The sequence below is a fragment of the Aspergillus nomiae genome (genome assembly GCF_001204775.2).
Source record: "Aspergillus nomiae NRRL 13137 chromosome Unknown contig00010, whole genome shotgun sequence".
Lineage (NCBI taxonomy): Eukaryota > Fungi > Ascomycota > Eurotiomycetes > Eurotiales > Aspergillaceae > Aspergillus > Aspergillus nomiae.
The window spans coordinates 30,967-53,416 of NW_015378065.1; the positions used below are offsets into that span (position 1 = coordinate 30,967).

Genomic DNA, 22,450 nt, shown 5'->3' on the forward strand with positions numbered 1-22,450 from the left:
AGACTTGAAATAGACAATTTGATCTATTACATTACATGCTAACTAGATACTTTTATCTCAACAAACGTCGCCTTTCCCCTCCAGTGTAGCTCAACCCCAGATAGTTTCGTTAAATCCAAGTCGTCGGGGTTCTGCAATTTAACCGTCCATTGAGTAAACGGTGTTGGTTCAGCATGTTCTTCTGCTGGGAATCTAGCACAAACAACCGTATGACCTATCTCACCCGATTCCGTGATCTCATAAGAAAATCGCACTTGTATTGCTGGGCCCGTAAAATGGTACATCTTGCCTCCCTGGATATCGGCATAAACGCCTGATGTCAGAATGTCAATGTCAACATGTGCGACTCCATTGTGAATAGCCTCTGCTCGGGGAACGACGCCTTGCAAGAATATTTCCAGACCTTCTAGGCGGAAATGTGAGCCATCGTTGAATACGCTGGCAAAATGGTTCTTGTCAGCTGGGTCGATAGCTGGTGCAAGGGTGAAGCCGGCACTGTGGCTTTCGCCCTGGAGCCCCTGGATCATTAAGTCGCCATAGTTGGCAGGCAGCTGTTCCGCACGATCGGTCAGTTAGATAGATAGTGGTAGCATGGGGATAGGCTTATCTAACCTCGCTCGAAGAGGTGCGATACTCGAATGCTTGATGTAGTTAGTTTCTGCATGCGAACAGATAGTAAATAAAAAACGTACGTTGGAAATATGTGGCGTATTTTTCGTCTACTGATCGAACTTCGCAGTCGAGAGTGAGAAGATCAGCTTTGAATTCGGCGATAGACTTCTGCGAGTCAAGTACAGCTGAACTATCCGCCAGAGACCGGTATTTGTACGCCCAAACCAGTTTCCGCATTTGCATCACAAGGCTGGTTCGAGCGGCCAGGACGCGACTGAAGAATTTGGCTTCAGCCTGGTAATACTGCTCCTTGTCGTTGTTATATTGGCCCAGCAGGTTCTCTAAAGAAGTAATGTCTTGGTTACAGGTAATGACCTCCATCGCAGCATAAACATACTCATGGCCAGCCCTCACAGCCTCTAGCTGAGCTTGGACCAATGCCTTGCCATTAACAGCTTGTTTCCGGAGAGCCAGTCGATATGCGGGAGCTCCTAGGATATTTTGATTGACTGCATATTCTAGCTGTTGATCGGAATCAAGGGTCCATTTATCCCACGCAGAAAGTGTTATGATAGTTCGGGCATGGGTATCTTCATCCCTAGTCTCTGTCACCTCACCATAAGATGAAATTTTAGCATTAGGGTTCGATTCAAGCTCCTTGATGGCTGCAGCAAGGTGTATCGTGCTGGGGTACATGCGTTCAAGGACTTGTATGCAATCACCAAGTGTCTTCAATGTTGGTGATGGGATTATTTTGCCTGTTTGATCGGGTCGCCTTTCTAGTTGTATCATATCGTCAATTGCGCTATTGATATTTTTTGCAGCGTCGCCGATACAAGATTCAGATCCTAAGGAGGGAATAGGAAGAGCACTGCTAAACTCTGTATCCTTTTAGTCCATACGCACAATTCAAGGTCAATATAAAAGATGTGTGAGAGAAAGACTTACTGATAATTGCACTCAAGGTTTCAAACACCGTTATGAGCCCTGTTTTCATATACCATGTCGTAAGGCCACTTTGAAATATGGCTTCAGCATCGCCAAGTTGCCTGTTATCAGCGTTGAACTGCTCTTGGCAACGAGCCACCACCGTGCAAGCATCCTGATATTTATCCCAGGCCACTTTTCTTAGAGTTATATCTTTGTTCAACTGAGTTTGCGCATGCTGAAGCAACGCCTCCCATGCCAGTTTCAAACTATCCACATTGCATTTATTATCGTGAAAGCGCTGGTATTGTTCCTCGAATGTTGTAACCGCGTCAAGCGCATCGCGTACGGTGGACATATACTGGTCAATCTTCAGTGCAGGAGAGATATCCTGCCCCATCATCGCCTGGGCTACCAGCTGTTGCCCCAGTGCCACTGCCTGAGTATTGATCTGGGCATAGAAATTTAACGCTAAATCAGAGGTCACTGAAGCAACATACGAGCAGATGGAAGTGGCAATGGAGGGGTTCCTCCAAAACAGAACTAGGGCAATGCGCAACTGAGTCTCGAGACTGGATTGTAAATCCTCATCTACCGCTCGCATGTAAACGTCTTGATACTCAATATCGATGTGATCGGGGAAGACAATCAGTTTCACCCCCACGTTTCCCGTTGCTTGACCTAGCTCTAGGAGTAGGGGCTCCTGATCGCCTACAGACACTGACAATGGCTGGTCAAGGATGGAAGCGTAGATATGTATCCAGCAAATCGTATCAGGAATGATCTTCAGATGGGTGGGTTTGTCCGCCGTGAGAACCCTTGCAATAATTTGCATTGATCCGTAGGCTTCTGGAGAGATGGTAACTTCTGGCTGTGTAAATGCGAACACATCTGTATAGGCATACCAGAGCTGGGATGGTGGTTTCACAATCCTCGATTCATCTAGATAGATATCCCGCTCGATGATACTGTTCTATGGATCGTTAATTTCCTGACTTAAGTAAGAACATATTTTACTTGCCTGGACAGTGTTTCGTTCTTGTCTCAATGGAATGGATGTGACGACCTCACTCTGTGCATACTTGAGCCACTCGGCGGGAGTTTTGGGCTCAGAAGGAATGCTGCTCATTTCGATGAATGGGTGTAGGATGTATGATGGAAATATTTCTTTAATAATTGATTCCCAAAAAAGAGCAACACATCATCAAGGAAATACGTTTAATCTAGAATAGTCAATGAGTCATAATAAGGAGTACATATAATGATACCATGAGAACAGACGCTGTTGTGGAAAGAACAATATTGTAATGAAATAGATAAAATTAGTACCCCGCTCCGCCACAATTTCTCCGCCGCAGTCAAAAACTAGCTGCAAATTGTGCTTTTTTCTTTCTCTCAGCTCTGCCATATTTGCTTTATCTCCTCCGCTGCTGTTCCCAAGAATCTGTCCCGCAGCTCCCTCATCTCCTCTGTTCTTGCCATATGGTCCCAATAATGGGGAACCCCTTCTACAACTTCACAGTCAACATTCTTCCCCAGCCGTTTCAGTCGACGAAATGCTTCTTTCTCCTCATTCAAGAGGTAGTCGAGGCCCGCAAGTTTGAACGATATAATAGGGGGCAATGCCTCTCTCAGCGAATCCTCAGGCGCAAGTCCGGGAGAGAGGTACATAAAGCCTTTATCTGGCTTTTGTTCTAGTTTCCAAAAGAAAGCCTCGTCGAAAACAGATCCGATAAGTTTCGATGATGACGGTGGCTTTCTTTTCAATGCTGAAAATGCTGGATTGGATTGAGCACGCTCAGCGCGGCTCTTAGTCATATCCATGACTGGATAAAACGCCATTAATCCTTTGACGGTTCCCATGTGTGAACTATCAACCCGGAGGTTTTATCCTTCATCCTCTTCCATAGCATGAGAAGTGAAGCGAAGGCAAGATGGCCACCGGCACTTGAGCCGGAGAGAACCGTTCGATGCTTGTCAATCTGGAAAGAGGCCGCGTTGCGCCAGATATAAAGCAATGCGTCTAAACAATCTTCGATCGCGACTGGATATGGACTCTCAGGTGCTAGACGGTAATTGACACTTGCAACGACAGCACCGCGAGATGTCAACTCGGCGATGAAGCGTTCATCGTCGCGAGCATGCCCGACGCAATAACCTCCCCCGTGAAAGTTAACAACAACTGGGTATCCGTTTTCCTTGGAATAGTTGCGGTCATAGCCGGGTGGGAAATAGAAAAACACATCGAATGATCCTTTGGAAGCGGAGAGTCTTGACGGGATGTTTACTTTCAAACTTGGGCTGGGTGGTCGCGAGGGGCCGCCTCTTCGGTCAAGCCAAGCGAATAGGCGAGTTAAGAGGCGTAGAATATATACTTTGAAATAGAACCATGGACCCATCTTGATCAGACACTTAGTTGTTTCAGTGTAGAGATAAATCTAAAAAAGTTCAATGACTGGCTGGTGTTCGGATGTACTCTATAAATGTCCCTCGGGAAGTGCACAGCTGAAGTATCATGAATGCATGCTCCATTGCTCAATAGTATGTTCCAGCAACTATACTGTATGACAAAACGTCTGCTACTATATTCAAGTACGAAAAGTTGGGCTGACCCACCAGGTGGGGCGGAGATGCGATTGCACCGAAGGCCGTTTGATATAGAAATGGTTAGAGGGATTACTATCTTGCTCTCCGGGAATCTGTCCGTCCATATGCGAAATCAAGCCTCGGGAATGTGAACCAGCTCAACCGAGGCTGATTAGTATTGTAGCATATCTAAAGTGGAAAGACAGTGCTTGTTATCTCACGTATCTTGCTGGTCCAATAGCTCGAGACGGTCCCTATACTCAACGGTGGGCTCAACACTCGCGAGTGTATCAAAACTGCCTTGCAGGAGATGCCTGTAACCTGGTGGATAGTGGCCGTCCTGCTGTCGTGAACTCCGAGTCCCCATGGTTGATTTGAGCTGGTAAATATTCGATCTGTTGAAACAAAGCCTACGTTGAACAATATAGCACCTCCGTTGTGGCCAAAGCTATTTGAAATAGGAGCGTTTAGAGGAGGTACCAAGGCCGTGGTTCTGCTGCAGGAGGAGCAACACGTGTCCTGGTAGACACTCTCTTATTTGGCATATCAATCTTAGTTGTTTCATTCATAATGTCCCTGATCCAGGTATACACAACATTCTATTGCAGCTTAAGGCTCGCTATTATCTGATGCCCTAGTATTCCAGCTTGATACATGAATTAGACCCTAATGCCATTTGAAAAACAATGTTACAAACGGCATAAAATATCAGGTAAGGGATAGGGCCTAGAATTAATAAAATGAGTCTCTTGATATTCCTCTCTAGTCTAGACAATTCCTTACGTCGGTCCTAGCCATGCCGAATTTGGCCTCGAAAGTCAGCTCTTAGCTCCCAGGATCGGAATCTTCGAAAGAACAGAAGCTGTCACATGTCGTATGGAAGAGAGCATATTCCTGCCAAAATCTAGCATCACAGGGCCAACAGTCAAATTCTCCGTGCGGGATGCGAGGAAACCCAAACTAAGAATGATGGGTAATATCGTCCAGTATATGCCAATCCGAAACTTTCTCGGGCTCCGTGTCTGGGAGTTGAATTAGCCCTTTTTCATCCATAGGTTTTAGTAAAGTCACATTATCATACCCGGACATTCCAATGTGAGTTAATGGGGAATAGGCTCCGATACCAGAAATAGGCCTGGGACCACGGATAGGCCATGGCGTTCCAGTTTTTATCATTCTGATACCACTGTATATCTGATTTAGCACGTCATATACCCACAAGCTTTGCAAACTGGAAGACAACTTACCGATTGGCAGCCAGCATTCCACACCCGCTTTCTTAATGCATCTTGAACTCTGTCGGAATATTCGTCCTCCGCTACCTGCGTGAGCTCAACTGAGTCTGCCTCTTGTTCAAAGACTGGTTTCAGCACACGAAGCGCGTAATTGACAGAACTTTTGGCTGTTAGCATGGGAATAATACTGCTGAGCTATTTCTTCTTAACTCACTTTTCTGCAGCCATCAGTGCTGAGGTATGACCAGTTCCTGCGTTCGGCCCAAATAACAGGAAGAAATTTGGGAAACCACTCATAGCAGAGCAGTTGTAAGCTTCAGGTCCGTCGTATCTCTTCCAGTGGTCAGTCAGACTCCCATTACGGCCCACGATGTCCATGAAGGGCGTAAATTGATTCGTTTTGAACCCGGTTGCTAATACAATGACGTCGGCAGCAACAATTCCATCGGAAGTTTTCACACCTTCAGGAACAATCTCAAGAATTTTGGCTGTTGTGAGAGAAAGGTTTTCACTGTGGAGTGATTTGAGATATCCGTCATCGAAAATCCGTCGCTGGTGACATGAGTATCCATGCGTTTTGGTACCGATACCTTATGGAATTTAAACGTACCTTGCACCCTATCTCAAAATCTGGAATCAGAATGTCATGATATTTTGCCGGCGCTGTATCTTTCATGTACTTCTCCACCTCTCTCCTGCGCTTCTGTCTTAGTCGTGCGGCTTTATCTGTCATTGGAAACATTCGGAAGCTACTCTCCGCAAGGAGGAAAATATGCAGTCGGTGAAGTTTCAATGTAAGAGGAATGTACTGAAAAATCCATTTCAGAATTTTCGGGTAGGTGAAGTTGGTTGCTGGGAAGATCCAGTGTTGGGACCGGATGATCTGCGTCAAAGATTTGGTCCGCTTGACAATAGCAGGTACAATCTGCGCCGCAGTACCTAGAGAGTACAGAATGTTAGCTGACAGTCATTACAGAAATAGACACATTGCTCTCACATCCGTTCCCGACGACTACAACTCTTTTGCCCTCTAAACTGACGCTGTGATCCCACCGAGCTGAATGAATAATATCACCCTGAAAAGATGAAGCCCCGGGGATTTCGCAAGGCCGAGGTTCAGCAAAGTGGCCTGTGGCGGAAAACAGTACCTGGCACTCATGTGTTGATTCTTCTCCAGTCTCGACATTGCGGAGGAAAAGAACCCATCGAGACGCATCATCCCGCCATACGCACTGTTTCACCTCCGTACGGAATGTCATTCTCTGTCTCAAACCGTATGTTGCGACGACACCATCCTGGTACGCTTTGATTTCTTGTTGCGAAGGCATCAACTTGGACCACTCAGCGTTGGGAGCAAATGAAAAGCTGTACAGAGCACTGGGAACGTCACACGCGCAGCCTGAAGGATTTATGAGTTTCATGTTAAGTGTACTATAGTCACTCTTACTTACCTGGATACGTGTTGATATGCCATGTTCCACCACAGTCTGTCTGCCGCTCAAAGAAGCGAATATCTTCCACACCGTACCATCTTTTCAGTGTTGCACCTAACGCGATCGCACTTGCCCCTGCCCCAATGCAAGCAACTTGGCTGTAAGAAGGGAGTGCATGGGTTGGATTCGAGCTTGAGTTTGACATTTTGCGAAATAAATTATACAAAATTCGGTGGATTTAGACGGTCATTGAGCTAAGCTTTCACACTTTATAGATGCAAGTACCAACCAAGTATTTGGCTTCTAGAGGCACAATGCCTCGGTCATAGGCAATCGAGTCCATCATATTATCATGTAATACCGGGAATGGCCCACTGGCACTGTAATCCGTGAATTGAGCTAAAGCAAGCGCGCTGAGATAAATACTCCGTCTGTTTGTCTTCCCCGGATAGATTGATGGGCCGGGTCTCGCAAACCTAACTCGATTTGGCTAGCCTGGTTTAGGGTCGCTGATCGCACCATTAAGGTTTCAACCTTCCATCTACTGATTATTCTTACATACATGGCTGGGGCATTCCGGAGTTTCGCTCACTCCTCGTCGTGCTTCCCCCCTTCTTCGGGCCTCGACCCTCGTTGAGTTATAGCTGACAATGATTATCAGCGCATAGGATGACTAGGACAGGAAGTGCAGAGATGGAAGCACGACGACCCTGGTTCTAGACATGAAGTTCCACCCCACCGAGTAGGTCCACTGCTCACTCTTCCATGGTCGGTTCAAACTATTCTCTCTCATAGACCGGCGAATGTGGACGTGCGACCATGAACCCGCAAAATATGGCTGCGGAGATCAAGTACAGGCTGTAAAGCCTAGAATAGAACCTGTGTTACATTCTTGTTGTCCTTCACCTTGATGTTTCTCATCATCAAAACCCAATCAATGGACAGGCCCACCACAGCGGTTCCGGCAATCATCATGTTCCGTTGGCTGAACGCATACGCGTTTTGAATGGCGGTGCGAGTAGGCGAGCCCACGGGATAACTAAGCTGAGCATCCAGGGACTCGTAAATATCCGCCCACTGGTCCTTTGTTTCCGTCGGTAACAACTCGCGCAACTTCTTCGGAAGTGTGTTGGTCCAAATGGCACCAGATACACTACTGCCCACAGCACCGCCCACATTGCCAAATACACTGAGCAGCGCCGGCATAGAGGCATAGTCTTCATTCTTGGCAGCTGCCAGGACAGCAGCCTGTTCGATCAAGATCATAGTGCCGCCACCGACAGCCAGGATGATCTGGCACGTGCACATGTACCCGACACTGTGACCGGGGGCGCGGAAATAGATCATCAAGCCACTGGCTAGCAGGTAGAGTGGAACGGCAAACATGAGCAGCCACTTGAACCGGCCAGTGACTCGGATGAGGTAGCCACAGCCAATAAGCCAGATGGGGTCCATCAAGTCGAAAATCGCGCTGATGTAACCCGCCTGGGTGAGGCTTGTGTTGAAGACCACCTGTAGGAAAGAGGTAAAGTAGCTGGCCCAGCAGTAGTAGGAAACTTGATATGTGATATCCAACAGACAAGCACCGATAACAGTCCGATTCGAGAGTAGCGAGAAACGAATAAATGGTTTCGGTGCGCCCCAGCGCTCATAGGCAACGAATACAGCAAGGACACAAAACCCGACTACCATCATGGCAATTATCTTAGCGGATTTCCACTCTCCTTTGGTGTTTCCGGCAATGTTGACAGAGGGGAGGAAGAGGATCAATCCGCCGATCATCAAGAAGATACCGATGACTGTGAAGGCAGGTGAAGTATGTTAGTCTGGGTTATCCAATGCAGACGAGAAAGAAAGATAAAAAAGCGTCTTACTGTCAAACTCGATGATATAGAACCATACACTCTGCCACCATGTCCGAGTGCTACGAGGCTTATACTGCAATTGACCGTCCTTATCTGCCTTTCGCTTGGCTAACTCCTATGTGATGATCAAAGGAGAAGCAGCAATCGGAAGAATGATGCAGATGGTCCCGTATGCCCATCTCCAGTTAGTCTCGTGAAATTTGTTGGACAAGGCAAAAGCAGTAATGATATAGGGCGACGAGGTGAAGCCATATGCAATACCACGGTTGCGAAGTGAGGAAGTATCCGATGTAATCACATCAGCGCTGAAAATCGTACCGGTAAAGCCGACTGTATAGAATGCCTTGGCAAAATGAGCTTCTCGCCATGAAGAAACTCAGTGAGGAAAGCCCGGGCTGAGAAGACGTACCTGCGCGGCACAATACGTTGTGATATTGTGACAGCCGGCCACCATAATAAGACCCATGATGGCAATCAAAACCATGATGGAGATTCCAAGAGTACGGTCCCACAGATTTAGAACCTTTGCAATTGGCATCACACATGCAGCACCCATCACACTGGTCACAACGCTGATGACTGTCAGCAGCGAGTGTTTCGAGAAATCACTTGTGATATACGCCGAAAGGTTGGAGGTTAGGTTGTTGTTTAGGCGATTGACAAAGTATAGCATCCACATACTGCGAGTTACTTAGCAGGGGATAAGAGAGTACGGAGGCCACGAAGATTACTCACGAGGCATATGTTATGATGAGGGATTTCTTGGACCAGGAGGCAGTCACTGCCTCAGCGACTCGAACACCGTCCTGTTGGTCCTGGTTCTCGGTGCCCGCTGCAGGGATGTCCGAGTCCAGCGGCATCGGGTCCTCATTGACCCCGGTAAAGGGAGCATTCTTAACGGTGGTCATTTTGACAGAGACGATCACAGATACTCAACAATCACAAATATCATGATTGATGTGCGGGATCAAAACTGGGACATGAGACACTTATAACTCCGACATATAGCCGCTCGATGGCCTTCGTTCTGAGGTCTCCCCACTTTGGTCTGTGGAATTTTCTTTCCGTGTTATTACTTTTTGAAAAAACACTCAGTAATGGAATTCGTCTTCCGGTCGATACTACTTTTGGCGTAGACCGGTGGGACTGTACCTCTGGATTGACTAATTATTTGAGGTTATAGGATCTACCAAAGATAAAATTACAACCGAATCTACAAACCAAGTTCCAAACAAGCTTTCCGTACAAGCTTTTCAGATGGGCCTGGTGAAAAGATTGTGTATGAGCAGGGCCCAGAAACCCACCCCAAAGTTACTTTTACCCTTGAACATCGGTTGACTCAAGCCATCGTTCCGCCTCCACATAGTTCTACTGGTTGAATTGCTCTTCTCTCCATCCGAGGAATACCCGATCAATGAAGATGAAGTCTCTTAGTCTAGGAGCGTTATGATCAATCTAGGGACCGGCCTCTTAGACAATCCCGGTAGTCCTGCCGACAAGAAAGCGGTTGCCTTGAATTGAATCCGGAACAGATAACCAAATGCGGGCCGAGATAAGATCGAGGTGAAACATTGAGAAACAAGTTGGTGCAGTCGGCTGGTAGGGACCTGGTTATTGAATGCACACATTCTACTAATGTGCTTCGAACTTGGTCCACCCACGGACCAATAAATGAATTGAAGGCATTCGCCATCAGCATATCGAGATATTGTCTCAAATTATGTCTGAAGCATTTCTCTGAGTGCGATGGAGGAAACTGCGGCCGAGTAATAATACTCGACGCTATATGGCATACAGCCGAAAAGCCTACTAGTAGTTAATCCAGCACATTCTCCTGTGCAGGACATGTGATGGTTTCAAGAGAAAAAAATACGAAGTGGTTGCCTAATTCCACATTTCCACTACATACACTAGACTCGAAGGTTTTAGGGTCAATTATAGATTGATAAGAGGCCGGTGGAGAGAAAAAGCGATTGATTGATTAGATCGATCGCTCCACTTAGTTGGCAGGTTAACCGAGCTTGGCGCTGAAACGGGTCACTTAATTTTCAATTTATCCAATCACTTAGGTTTAGAAAGGTACGCCCCATAAGGAGTCGGGATGTATTGCCATTGTATAATTTTACATACTGGCAAGCGCAGAAAATCTGTGTCGTCTCGACTCTTGGTCTCTTAATTGAGTTGAGATATAGGTGTCGTAACATGGGCAGTAGTTCATGCCAAGCGGGATTGGGGTTATACCTAGCATGCACTGAGACTCCCCGTCCTGGAACGAGAACCGATAGAAGAAAACAAATCATATCTGATTTAGAAAGGCTATCTCGGCCGTATCATGACAGGCTCGCCGATCCCTTAGGTGGCCCGGTTCGCAGATAAGAAGAAGAGGCAGTCGAATAACTCACTAGGCTCGCAGATCTAAAACGGATGAAAAGAAGGGTATCCTCTCTCCTCGCACTCCTTCACCTTCTGCAGAAACATGCCCAACCCGCCCATAAAGATATACACAAACCGTGGCTTACCATCCACATTCACGCCATTGAAGTACGATGCGGCTTTTCTAAACAGTGCCGCCTCGCTAATAGCATTGCACAATCCACCCCATGCGGCTTCCCCTTCCTCTGTCGATTCAATTACGATCCTAGCCGGAGCTGGCAAAGTACTCTGCTCCTTGCGATGCTCTTCCGCACGCGATATGGCCCCGGTAATGAACTCAACGTGGGCTTCAATGGCCGGGGGTACATTGGTCAGGGGAACCTGAGGCCCAACTATCATAAAAAGATTTGGGAATCCTGCTGTGGCAACCGCCATATTCGTGGTTGGCCCGTCTTTCCAGTGTTCGTTCAATGTTTTCCCTTCGCGTCCGACAATGTTAATTTTTCTGTAAGCCCCATCAAATGCGTTGAAACCCGTGGCGCAAATAATCACATCCAGCCTATGTACGGTTCCATCGGCCAGCTTGATCCCGTCGTGGGTGAACTCGAGCATGGGATTCTCCGCGATGTCGACAACATCGACGTTCTCCCGATCAAAATGCTCATAGTAGCCATCGGCGCACACCGGCCTGCGGGCGTAGAGTTCGCTCGGTGTCAACTTGCGGCGCTTCTCTGGATCCTGCACAATCTGGTGGATCTTTTTCTTCAGGAAATCACATGCTGTTTGGTTGGATGCTTCATTTAGAATCAGATCATTGAATGTCCCCAGGAAGAATCGGATGGCTCCTCCATCGTCCCAGGCGGCCTGGTAGATCCGCTCGCGCTCCTCGTCCCCGACACTCATCGCACTCGTCTTGGCCTCGTCGACACCCATTCCTCCAATCTCTTGTCTAACCTTTTGCCATATCTCGTCGTAGGCCTTGTTAATCACATCGCGCTCCTCCTGCGAGACAGCTCGCTTACCGGCGGGAACGATGTATTGGGGATGTCGTTGGAAACAGACTAAGGACTCGACATCCTGGGCAATTGTGACGATCACTTGCACACCGGATGATCCATTCCCAATCACTCCAACCCTCTTCCCTTTCAAGTCATACTGATCTGGCCACCGAGCAGTATGGTATAGACTGCCTTGAAACTGATCCCTCCCAGGGATGTTCGGCCAATTCGGCTCCGTGAGAATGCCGAGAGACGTGATGAGATAGCGAGCCGTGAAAGAACCTTGGCTAGATTCCACGGTCCACGTGCAGTCGTCTTCGTTCCAAATCGCGGATACAACCTCCGTATGGAACTGCATGTGCCTGCGCAAGTCGTGGCGGTCCACAACATGTTCCAAATAGGCAAGAACCTCCTTTCTTTCCAGGTAATTAGAAGACCAGGGATATGATTGGAGGTCTTCCTTATCCCAGGAATAGCGATACAGATGAGAGGGGGTATCGCTTGTCGCGCCCGGATAGCGGTTCCAATACCATGTTCCTCCAAGCCCTGCGGCCCTTTCCACCAGCTTGACTGTCAGCCCGAGCTTGAGGAGGGAGTGTAGTTGGTAGATCCCTCCAAACCCGGCACCAACAACTAGTGCGTCGTATAAGGGCGAGGACATGATAACGAACTGACAACCACGGCGACTGAGTAATTTATTGCAAAGCTGTGCGTGTTCCCTCTAAGGCGTTGCAGCTTAAGTAAAGATTTTTCTCATGGAGTTGCCTAACGCTTCTAAACGGAGCATTGGGAATGCTTTTTAAATTGCGAACTATATCGCCGTGTCTCGGAAGCTTTTTAAGCTAGATTTGGCCCCCACTCATTTAGACGGAGCACCCAATAGTAGAGAGATATCAAGCTCAGGCCCCAGATCCCGATGTAGCATCACTTCAGAAGCAGCTCGAGACTGAACTTGATCGTTTACAGAAAGAGGCCAATGAACGAGGAAGGATCCACACGGATAAGGACGTTCCACGTACGGCCTATGATCAGCAGCACCTGGGAGAACCAAAACAGAGAATGCTTCCACATGACATCACCGTGGATGGCTTTCAAACTGCTGACACAGACTGTGAAACGGACAGTTCTGTTGGTGTGGATGAGAAACTATTGCCAGCAGAGACTTCCGCTTGGCCCCAGGGCTTGCATCTACTGGCAAATCTAGCACGAACTGGTCGACTGTTGACCCGGTTCGGCTTCGGTGAAGCACAGTCTACTCAGCAAGGCGCTGCTGGTACACACCATCAACAACTGCCGGAGATGCCTGGCCCAGGAGCCGCTGACCTGGAAGAGATGATTTCCGCCCATCCCACGACCGCGGTCAACGACATTCTAGATCAGAGAGAAGCCATGCTACAAGGTACACGGACACACGACGGACACAATCAAGAGAGAACCTGGCGGCCTGTAACGCGGATCATTGTCGAAACCACTGAACAACGAAGTGCGAAAAGACTCCTCTTCATCGAACCTGGGAAAGATTCTCTAGATTTTCTACTTCAGTCCATCTTCCATAATTTCGGTATGTTGATGCCAGGTTGCATATGCTGGTCAGAGTGGAGGGATGCTCTGGCCCCAACACCTGCTTTTTGAGTCTCCATCAGCTCGCCTGCATCATTATATTTCCCATCACTACACAAACAAGGCTAAACGGACCCTCAAATCATTTTCTTCAGATCAAGTTCTTAAATAGAAGACGTCCATTTTCCAATGTATATTCTTGCTCATTTCGACGAGCCAAGTCACGCAGAGTTTCTAATATATACTTAATTAGGCTTCTTCACGGCCCATCCCGGCCCAGGCCCAACCCCGGCCCAAGCCCACGATGGGCCTTGGGCTTAGTATAGGAGCCCCCAATTGGGCCCCAAACAGTGCAAACATAGGGCTTTATGTAAAAAAGCTTGATTTATCCTACTTAGTAAGCAATTTTATGAATGCCCAAGACCAATATTTATGCAAAAAAGGGCTTTGGGGAGGCCCATTGGGGCCCATCGTGGGCCTAGGGGTTGGGCTTGGGCCCTGATGAAGACTACTTTTATCTTATAATAAAGACTATAATAGAAGTCATATCTCGGACGGACTCTATCAACGACTGCAAGTTTATTTCTAGATTTACTAAATTCTATACTTTCTCTTATTTAAATAATAAAGAAAATAACATTATACGCATATATCAATAAGTGCACAATTCCCTTCCACAGTGCCACGTAAACGTATCGATGATCCCCCACGCTACAAGCCCAGGGTTTTAGGGTTAGAGCCCCTGTAGCGTGCGCAACGGATCGAAGATCTGAGATCTAACGATCTATATTTTACGCTTACTTCCTAGCGGACAATAGCCTGAGAAACTCTGGATGACTTCTACCCACACTGCACTTTCTTCCCACCAATCTGCTATTTACTAAGAGTCAAGAAATAATCAACCATGACCCACGCTGAGCCGATGACCTTCACAGACGGCCTACCTCTGCCACGCCTCATCGCTTTTGACCTGGACCAGACATTATGGCCATTCAAGGTCGACGCAGATGTTAGCGAGCCGGTCGAGGCTCGCGACAACAATTCATGCATCGTGGACCGGTATGTCAGGATAGAATCGTGGAGTTCCATTACTAGTTTCGTTTGCCTAAACTCTCTCAACCAAATAGACGGGGTAAGTCCTTCGCCTTCTATCCCGCTGTATCCTCAATCCTCTCCTCCTGCAAGGATCGCTCAATCCCCTTGGCACTCGCTTCGCGGAGCCATGCTCCCGATTTGGCCCTTGCCATACTCGAAGCCCTGCACATCAATCCCGCGTTCTCGGATAACACCACTCTGAATACGCCCTCTGTGTGCGCGCGGAACTACTTTGACTACATCCAAATTGTCCCTGGGACTAAAAAGCAACATTTTACGCGCATCCATCATGCCAGCGGCATTGCCTATGAGGACATATTGTTCTTTGACGACGAGGCGCGTAACCACGACGTGGAGACTGAGCTCGGGGTCACATTCTGCTTGATTAGGGGTGGAATAACTAGGGACGAGGTGGATCGCGGAGTTAGGGCATGGCGGAAGCGGAATGAGATTGGACAGAAGACGACTGATAATGAGTATTCCATATAGAAAATGCTTCCATATAGGGGTATATCTCATCACGCTTGGAAGCTTCGCCTTCACGGAATTGCGGTGGCAACTTCAGGTGTGGATCCTAGACCACTTAGGATGATATTAAACACACACTAGGGGCGCCACCGGCTTATCTCGCTTCTGCACTCTGTTCCTGGTACGATAGACTGGCTTAGTTTTGCATGTGTCCCTGATGTCTCTCTCGTCGTTGTCTCATGATCTCATCTGGAAAAGGTTTGGTAGAGCAAGAAATTCTTCCCGGTTATTTCACCTTTTTGCCTTTAAAGTAGTCGTGCAATAGACAAGTAGTATTTAGCCTTACGATTGTTGACCTACGATACTGGTGAGCCTCTGTGAACAAGAATTGGAAATGAGCATGTCAATGGTGAAGGGCTACTCGCTGTAACGATCCATGATTTCCTGGATTATTTTCGTGGTGGAAATGCCCTGGTTCGATGGGAGAAGTTTCACCCGCCCCCCATTGGCCTCTACAAAGTCGCGTCCGACCACTTGATGCAATTCATAGTCACTTCCCTTGACAAGGAAGTCCGGCTTGATAGCCTGAATCAGATCAAGGGGAGTTTCTTGGTCGAACAGAACCACAAAGTCCACACAGTCTAGTCCAGCCAGAGTCTGAACTCGTTGGGCCTCGGGGATGATAGGGCGACGGTTACCCTTGATCTGCCGTACAGAAGAGTCTGAGTTGAGCCCCACGAGCAAAAGATCCCCGAGAGCCTTGGCTTTCTGCAAGTAACTGACGTGTTCGGCATGAAGCATATCAAAGCAACCATTTGTGAAAACAATTTTCGCTGACGGCTGGGACTGGCGCACAGTGTGAATTTCGAGTAGTAGTTGCTCGAGGGTCCGATTCTTGCTTGGGCTAAGTCTTCGGTCCAGCGAATTGGTTGAATGGTCCATCACAAAGGAGAGCAGTTCATTTACGTCAATTGTGCTGATTCCCTTCTTACTAACGGCAAGGGTGCCTGCGTGGTTGGCCAACTTTGCGGCCTGATGGACTGAGGATCTGCGGATGGTGAGAGCCCAGGTGAATACTGCAAGCACAGTATCTCCCGCACCACTGACATCAGCTACTATTCTCGCATGGCCCGGAAAGTGTGTGCTTTGTTGAGAGCCCGATTCATACAACTTTATACCGTCCTGTCCACACGTGACAAGAAGCACGGATGCCTGAATCTTGGTCATGAGCTCTCTTGCAGCCACATCGACATCGGACGGAGAGCGCAATAATCGACCAGTGCAAAGCTGGAGCTCGTTCATATTGGGCGTCAAAGCGGTGACACCGCAATAGTGGTCGGGCACCTGATGTTTCGTATCCGCAATGACCGTCTTCTCCAGCGATTGTGCCTGGCGAATAATCGCCGTTACGAGTGACGGAGTAAGGAAACCCTTATTGTAGTCCGACAACACTAGACCGGCGCAACCTACTAGGCACCCTTGGATAGCCTCGAGTACGCGTGACACGTCTTGCTCCCCCAACGGTGCGGTTGACTCACGGTCAACGCGGACAATTTGTTGCTGCTCTGCAATGATTCGAGTCTTAAGGCTCGTTGGCCTCCCAGGAATGACCTGAATCAAACTGGTGTCAATCTTGGATTGCGACAAGGAGCATATCAGTTGTCTGCCTTCTTCATCGTCTCCAATCGCTCCAACCAAGACTACCGACGCACCAAGTGCAGCAAGGTTGCAGGCCACATTGGCAGCACCGCCGGGATAGAATGCCGCCTCCTGTTGCTCCACAACTGGTACTGGTGCTTCTGGAGAAATCCTCTTAACGCTCCCACGGATAAATTGGTCCAGAATCAGATCCCCGACGACGAGAAGGGGTCCTTCGGCGTAAGGGCGAGCAGCTGAGTCTTCCGACAGCATATTATCAGCAAATGGTCTTTTTGAAAAATGTTGGTTTCTCGATGCATCAGTAATGCATCAGTAATGGATTACGACCTGGCGTTCCTCAAGTAATATGTCTCTCATAATTTTATTTGGTTGAGGTTTGCATTAGTACCTGCTACTCATACGCCAACAATCTCCGCGATTTTACCCCTAGCGTGGCGAGTGTACTTCGTAGCTGAACCTCAGCTGCGGACGTAGTGGGGCTGAAGAATGCCGATCGATCGTACATACGTGGCACCAGTAGAACATAACCATGGACACGCGATCCCTTATTTAAGTAGCTTTTGTCAGTCAGCCAGGAAACTGCAGTTGAGCACCAAAAGTGGGGTTTCTTGCAGATACGGTGCTAGTCCATAGGAGGAAGTTTTGCAGGAAGTTGTGAGGGCAATGCACAACTTTAGGGGTAAAATGATCTACAGCAAATATTCGTTCCCTTTCCTTGGAGTCTCTTGTAGTCCTTGAACCATTCTGTTACGACCTGCTATCTCGTCAAGAATCATTTGTTTGTGATTCTGGGTTAGTATGGAGACCAATGAACATCACCAGACCAACGCAATACGCGGGAGCCATTTAAGGCGATTGAAGTGTGGTGGGTTTAATATAATGCTCTGATGATTGAAATTGTACTAACTGAGCGTCTAAGGAGTTTCTAACAATGATTGGGGTAAGAACTTCTCTATATGTGGAGGGGAGAGAATTTGAGAATGGAGACTGAAGATAAGCAAAGGAAAGCTTGGAAAGCAATCCATAGTGGCCCAATTTGCTGTCACCACGTCCGCCGTAGAGGACAATGCCTTGGATGAGAATAAACCCTATGCTGAGTTTTGGATGGGAGCACATCCCTCTCTTCCTTCTTATGACCTTTCCACTGGCCAATCGTTACAAGATGTCCTTAGGGATAACCCACACCTGCTCTCAACCCATGTGAGCCAGAGATTCTGTACGACACTACCGTTTCTATTCAAAGTTCTTTCCATCAGAGAGCCGCTTTGTATACAAGCTCACCCGGACCGAAACCTTGCCCAGGACTTACACGCAAGGGATCCGCTTACATATCCTGGTAAGCTGACCAGGCGGGGGAGTGGCTTTGCCTATACCCTAGTAAAGAATATAGGGGATAGAAATATATATAATTTTAATTATAGATTCGAACCATAAGCCCGAAATGATTGTCGCGTTAACTCCATTCGAAGCGTTGTGTGGATTTCGGCCCCTGAAAGAGATTGCTCATTTTCTTTCTTGTGTACCACCGCTACGAAATCTCATCAGTGATGCCACTGCTATGGAAGTACAGTCCGCCTGCGACAGCGCAGGATATGAGTATGGTCAAAAAAGCGCTGGAATAGCGCTTAAGAAGGCCTGGTCAGAGCTACTTACCGCGCATCCATCACGAATCCGAGCGTGTGCAGAAGACTTGATCCGCTTCGCGAGTAGCAGACCAAGCAATGGATCTCTGGCGGTCGAGCATGGCAATCTCACTGATCTTATCCTCCAATTGAGTCAGCATTACCCCTATGATGTTGGGCTTTTCGCTGTCCTATTCATGAACCACGTCTGCCTAAGCCCCGGGGAAGCTTTATTTGTGAGATCTAATGAACTTCACGCTTACCTAAGTGGCGGTATGTTGCTTCTTCTTCTTCTTCTCCTAATACAGATCTATAACTTTTAATCTGCCATATCTAACGGGCTGGCTTTTCTTTTCCCTTTCAGACGGCATCGAATGCATGGCCTCATCGGCGAATGTGGTACGGGCAGGGTTCTCACGGAAAACCAAGGATGTCGATACGCTCATATCGATGCTCACATATGAATACCTGCCACCCTTCGTTGTAAGAACACCCACTCCCTATTTGCTGGTGGAAATGAGTTCTCGGCAATCCACATCGGTATTATATGTATCACTCGCCGAAGAGTTTAATATCATCAAAACTTCCCTAGCGCCCCAGTTTGCAACGGCGAACTTCCGAGCGTTTCATGGCCCTACAGTCCTGATATGCACCCAGGGAAGTGGGAAGATTGGCGTAGGAGACCATACCGAACCGATTGAGTGTGGTCACGTCTTTTTCGCAGGCGCTGGGAAGGAGATCTTTATCCAGAGCAGAAGTGAGGAACCGTTAATCCTGTTTCAATCCTTTTGTGAGATTGAGGAGTACAACTCCACATTATAAAACAGAGATTCGAGTCTTGACAAAGATGTTCCTCCGATGAGATGAGACAATATGAGTGGCCTTGAGTTCCAATGTTGATCCCATTATTGATGTTCCAACTGGGATAGGGTTATGTCCATCATGTGCGGTGATGCCTCTTCGTGCTTTTTCCAAAACCGTGCGTGATATTCCATTCTTCGAAAACCGAATGGTTTTTACTCATTTTCCACTCTCTCGTAGTAGTATAAGGGCGTTAGTGTATATGGACAGACAGTATATTTCTTACGCACGGACCACTCGCTATCGATAAAGAATCTGTGGCAAACCCCGCAGCCATATTTAATTAATTGATAGCGATTTACAGAGTAGTTATTCTTTAAACACCTCAGCCACTACATAGACTAGAACAAGTCATTCTATCTATAAAATACAAATCAAGATAACAGCTACAAAGACAGCACCCTCTAAATATTAAATTAACATTCTATTTATCTATCTTAAATATATCTATACAGTTCTCTCTTTTCCCTCGTAAGAGATAGAGCCAGGCCACCCTATTCCAAAAGGCCAAAAGGTCATATAATTCGGGATCAACGATCTCGAATACCCTAGGGGCATCTATATAGTATACCGCCGTTACACTCCTTATATAGAAACAAAAGAAATTAAAACTAATCTCTAAATTACTATAGACCGGCTTCTAATAACCGAGAATATCTTTAGAAATATAGCTATTTTCTATCTTCTACTTGATAAGATCGATTTTACTGGTACAGATACTTACTATATCTATAAATCCCCTGATTTTTATACTATATCTACTCTCCGCTAGTACAGTATTAAGAACTATAATTATACTGCCGGGAAATTTACCAAGGAGGACTTCCTAATATTTAACTATTTTATAGCTACGGATAAGTACAACTTGCGCGACCTCCTAGATATACGCGAGTCTGTTATAGTTTCCCTGAGTAAATCCAAGAAGGGCACACGCGACCGGACGAGGCCCATTTGTTGTCATTTGAGATGGACACGGGCGAGAGCCTACTTGAAACGGCCTTTCCGAGGCTCCTAATAAGTGAACTCACGGCTCCTGCACTCATGATAGCTAACTTCTGGATAGTATGAATACGGGCAAAGCGTATTTCATTTCTTTGATAGCTTCTTGTACTTCTTCTCATACTGCTCAGACTTCGGAATAACATTTCTTGCGCTTCTCTTGGACCTTCTTCGAACTCTCTTCGGTTGATACGGCGTTGAGCTTCATATCTGTCTTATTCATGTCATTGACACAGGCCTCCTGCAGAACGTGGACGAATCGCACCTATTCCACCAATTGCGAAAGGATCTTCTCTGTATCCAAATAGCATTTGCTAGATGCCTCTGGCCGAACTGCTCTCGAACTGTCGCCCTTTAAGCTCCAAAAGGGTCTCTTTGACCTACAGTACGGCCCGTGAGCTTCGTACACACGCATGCTATATCGTACATTTCTCTTGACAGCATTCTTTTGCTTTCGGCGGGTACCGATTCACACACTGAGGGGAAAGACCAACAATCTCCAGTCAGTTGGGCCAAGCAGGCCAAGCAGCAATGGGCCATCGATCTGTTAACACAAGAACCCCACAGAGATGATGAGCCATATAATGAATCCAGCCAGCTGCCTATTGCATCATTAAAGGGCATTTCAAACAGTGAGCTATTCAATCACAGTGATGAAAGTAAGATCGGATTGCTTGGGACGCAGGCATCGCGATGGCTTCCAAAGAGGTTCAAGTCATAGAGTTTTTAAACTGGCTCATTGGGAAAGAAGTCTATATGTAGTGTGTGATGTAGCCCGCCCATCTTACACTTTCCTGCTCACTGATTATTTGGTATAATCTATCCACTCGCGGGATCTATTCCTATCTAATTATTATACTGGTTTCCTGTGCCCTATCCACGATAACTTCCATTTCGTCGTCACAGGTTGAATTTTGTGGCTTGGCCAGAGCAGCTGAATTGCTTTCGGGAGTCCATTGATCGTCACAACCGTCGATCCACTTGTGCTGATCTTCGCTCGAGACTCGAACGAGGCCAATACTGTGTACTTATTGTGGAGCCAGTCGGTGAATCTTGCATGGGCACTATTGAATCTCGGCAGCATCGATCGACCTGATGCAGAGCGAACTGCTCCATAACACTGCATATTATTTGTGGTTGGCGAGACTGTAGCTGAGGATACACTTTTACTCCACATTCTTTTTCAATAGCGGCGCTGTGGGATTGAAGTCTAATATCGGCGAGTTAATCTCATACGTTTTGGCCCAGGACTAGGTACTATATATACTTGGCCCCGACGACCGCTCGTTCATGTATTAAAAAAAATTATCCCATTCCATTCTGAAGAAGTCAAGTCTAGGAAAAATGAAGTTGTCTTTTATTCTCGCGCTCGCGTTTGGCACACTGGGCCTAGCTCTGCAACCGTGTGGAGGTGATGAAGGCGGCGTGAGTGGTACACACGCCTTTAAGTGTCAGATTTGATTTCTAAACATTGACTTCAGTGTGAATCCCACGATGACTGTCGAGCCCGCAAGGACTGTCAACAAGTGCAAGGTCGACTCGGCGTAAGTTTCGGTCCTCCAGCTTCCCTCTGAAGCCTTGCTAAGGGAATTGAAGGGTCCACCATCATACATAGGTTGTGCAGCTATTCAAGGTCAACATAATCAATGCTGGGCGGTGAGCATGGTCTTTTCCTCGGCAACACTTTTGCGACACAGGAAAACAACAACTAACTTCACTAACCAGTTTGGCTTGGAAGATCCTGAGGAGACACTGTAAGGATCATCGTTGCGGAGCGGTGATCTGACATGGATTTCGGGTTGATTTTCTGAGAGTCAAGTTTCAACTCCCAAGGGGGTGGAGGCATAAAGAACGAAGAATACTATTAGTCTACTATATTGGCGGGATATGTAGTATAGTGTAAAGATTTCGACGCATCCCTGGAACGGTGCATTAATACCGTTGGTTTAAGAAAACGAAGCGTAAGAGGTCATTTCCGGCATGCAGATGTAGGAATAAATGAGCTATAAAGCTTATTAGAGTACAGGACAATGTTTCTTCCCGTACGCAGGAGTAAAGGGTTGGTTCCCAACAGACCTGCGTATAAACCCCAACCTTACGTTCATGATTTAGATTTAGGAACCATCGAACAGCAAGTTCTATATCAGCATATAAATA

General features: G+C 47.2%; 9 protein-coding genes across 9 annotated transcripts; 2 read left to right on the plus strand and 7 right to left on the minus strand.

Annotated features, from left to right (window-relative positions):
* Nucleotides 1–38: 38 nt before the first annotated feature.
* On the minus strand, nt 39–2,668 carry ANOM_001074 (uncharacterized protein; the record flags this gene model as incomplete). Its single annotated transcript, XM_015546331.1, has 5 exons — nt 39–551; nt 613–641; nt 693–1,493; nt 1,561–2,512; nt 2,567–2,668. 5 exons carry the CDS (start codon nt 2,666–2,668, stop codon nt 39–41), a joined length of 2,397 nt encoding a protein of 798 aa, XP_015411623.1.
* A 266-nt stretch (nt 2,669–2,934) lies between these two features.
* ANOM_001075 (uncharacterized protein) lies at nt 2,935–3,363 on the minus strand (the record flags this gene model as incomplete). Its single annotated transcript, XM_015546332.1, has 1 exon — nt 2,935–3,363. The coding sequence occupies one exon, from the start codon at nt 3,361–3,363 to the stop codon at nt 2,935–2,937; it is 429 nt and encodes a 142-aa protein (XP_015411622.1).
* A 17-nt stretch (nt 3,364–3,380) lies between these two features.
* Nucleotides 3,381–3,938, minus strand: ANOM_001076 (uncharacterized protein; the record flags this gene model as incomplete). The annotated part of the gene is made up of 1 exon (XM_015546333.1): nt 3,381–3,938. One exon carries the CDS (start codon nt 3,936–3,938, stop codon nt 3,381–3,383), a length of 558 nt encoding a protein of 185 aa, XP_015411625.1.
* A 1,005-nt stretch (nt 3,939–4,943) lies between these two features.
* Nucleotides 4,944–6,998, minus strand: ANOM_001077 (flavin-containing monooxygenase; the record flags this gene model as incomplete). Its single annotated transcript, XM_015546334.1, has 7 exons — nt 4,944–5,147; nt 5,207–5,311; nt 5,373–5,520; nt 5,575–5,912; nt 5,971–6,299; nt 6,358–6,759; nt 6,812–6,998. 7 exons carry the CDS (start codon nt 6,996–6,998, stop codon nt 4,944–4,946), a joined length of 1,713 nt encoding a protein of 570 aa, XP_015411624.1.
* A 662-nt stretch (nt 6,999–7,660) lies between these two features.
* On the minus strand, nt 7,661–9,566 carry ANOM_001078 (uncharacterized protein; the record flags this gene model as incomplete). The annotated part of the gene is made up of 4 exons (XM_015546335.1): nt 7,661–8,592; nt 8,668–8,773; nt 9,068–9,338; nt 9,394–9,566. The coding sequence occupies 4 exons, from the start codon at nt 9,564–9,566 to the stop codon at nt 7,661–7,663; spliced, it is 1,482 nt and encodes a 493-aa protein (XP_015411627.1).
* A 1,507-nt stretch (nt 9,567–11,073) lies between these two features.
* Nucleotides 11,074–12,690, minus strand: ANOM_001079 (flavin-containing monooxygenase; the record flags this gene model as incomplete). Its single annotated transcript, XM_015546336.1, has 1 exon — nt 11,074–12,690. One exon carries the CDS (start codon nt 12,688–12,690, stop codon nt 11,074–11,076), a length of 1,617 nt encoding a protein of 538 aa, XP_015411626.1.
* A 1,803-nt stretch (nt 12,691–14,493) lies between these two features.
* On the plus strand, nt 14,494–15,173 carry ANOM_001080 (magnesium-dependent phosphatase-1; the record flags this gene model as incomplete). The annotated part of the gene is made up of 2 exons (XM_015546337.1): nt 14,494–14,648; nt 14,717–15,173. The coding sequence occupies 2 exons, from the start codon at nt 14,494–14,496 to the stop codon at nt 15,171–15,173; spliced, it is 612 nt and encodes a 203-aa protein (XP_015411651.1).
* A 396-nt stretch (nt 15,174–15,569) lies between these two features.
* Nucleotides 15,570–17,063, minus strand: ANOM_001081 (putative cholinephosphate cytidylyltransferase; the record flags this gene model as incomplete). Its single annotated transcript, XM_015546338.1, has 1 exon — nt 15,570–17,063. The coding sequence occupies one exon, from the start codon at nt 17,061–17,063 to the stop codon at nt 15,570–15,572; it is 1,494 nt and encodes a 497-aa protein (XP_015411652.1).
* A 1,189-nt stretch (nt 17,064–18,252) lies between these two features.
* Nucleotides 18,253–19,255, plus strand: ANOM_001082 (class I mannose-6-phosphate isomerase; the record flags this gene model as incomplete). The annotated part of the gene is made up of 2 exons (XM_015546339.1): nt 18,253–18,706; nt 18,798–19,255. 2 exons carry the CDS (start codon nt 18,253–18,255, stop codon nt 19,253–19,255), a joined length of 912 nt encoding a protein of 303 aa, XP_015411653.1.
* Between the last annotated feature and the right edge of the window lie 3,195 nt (nt 19,256–22,450).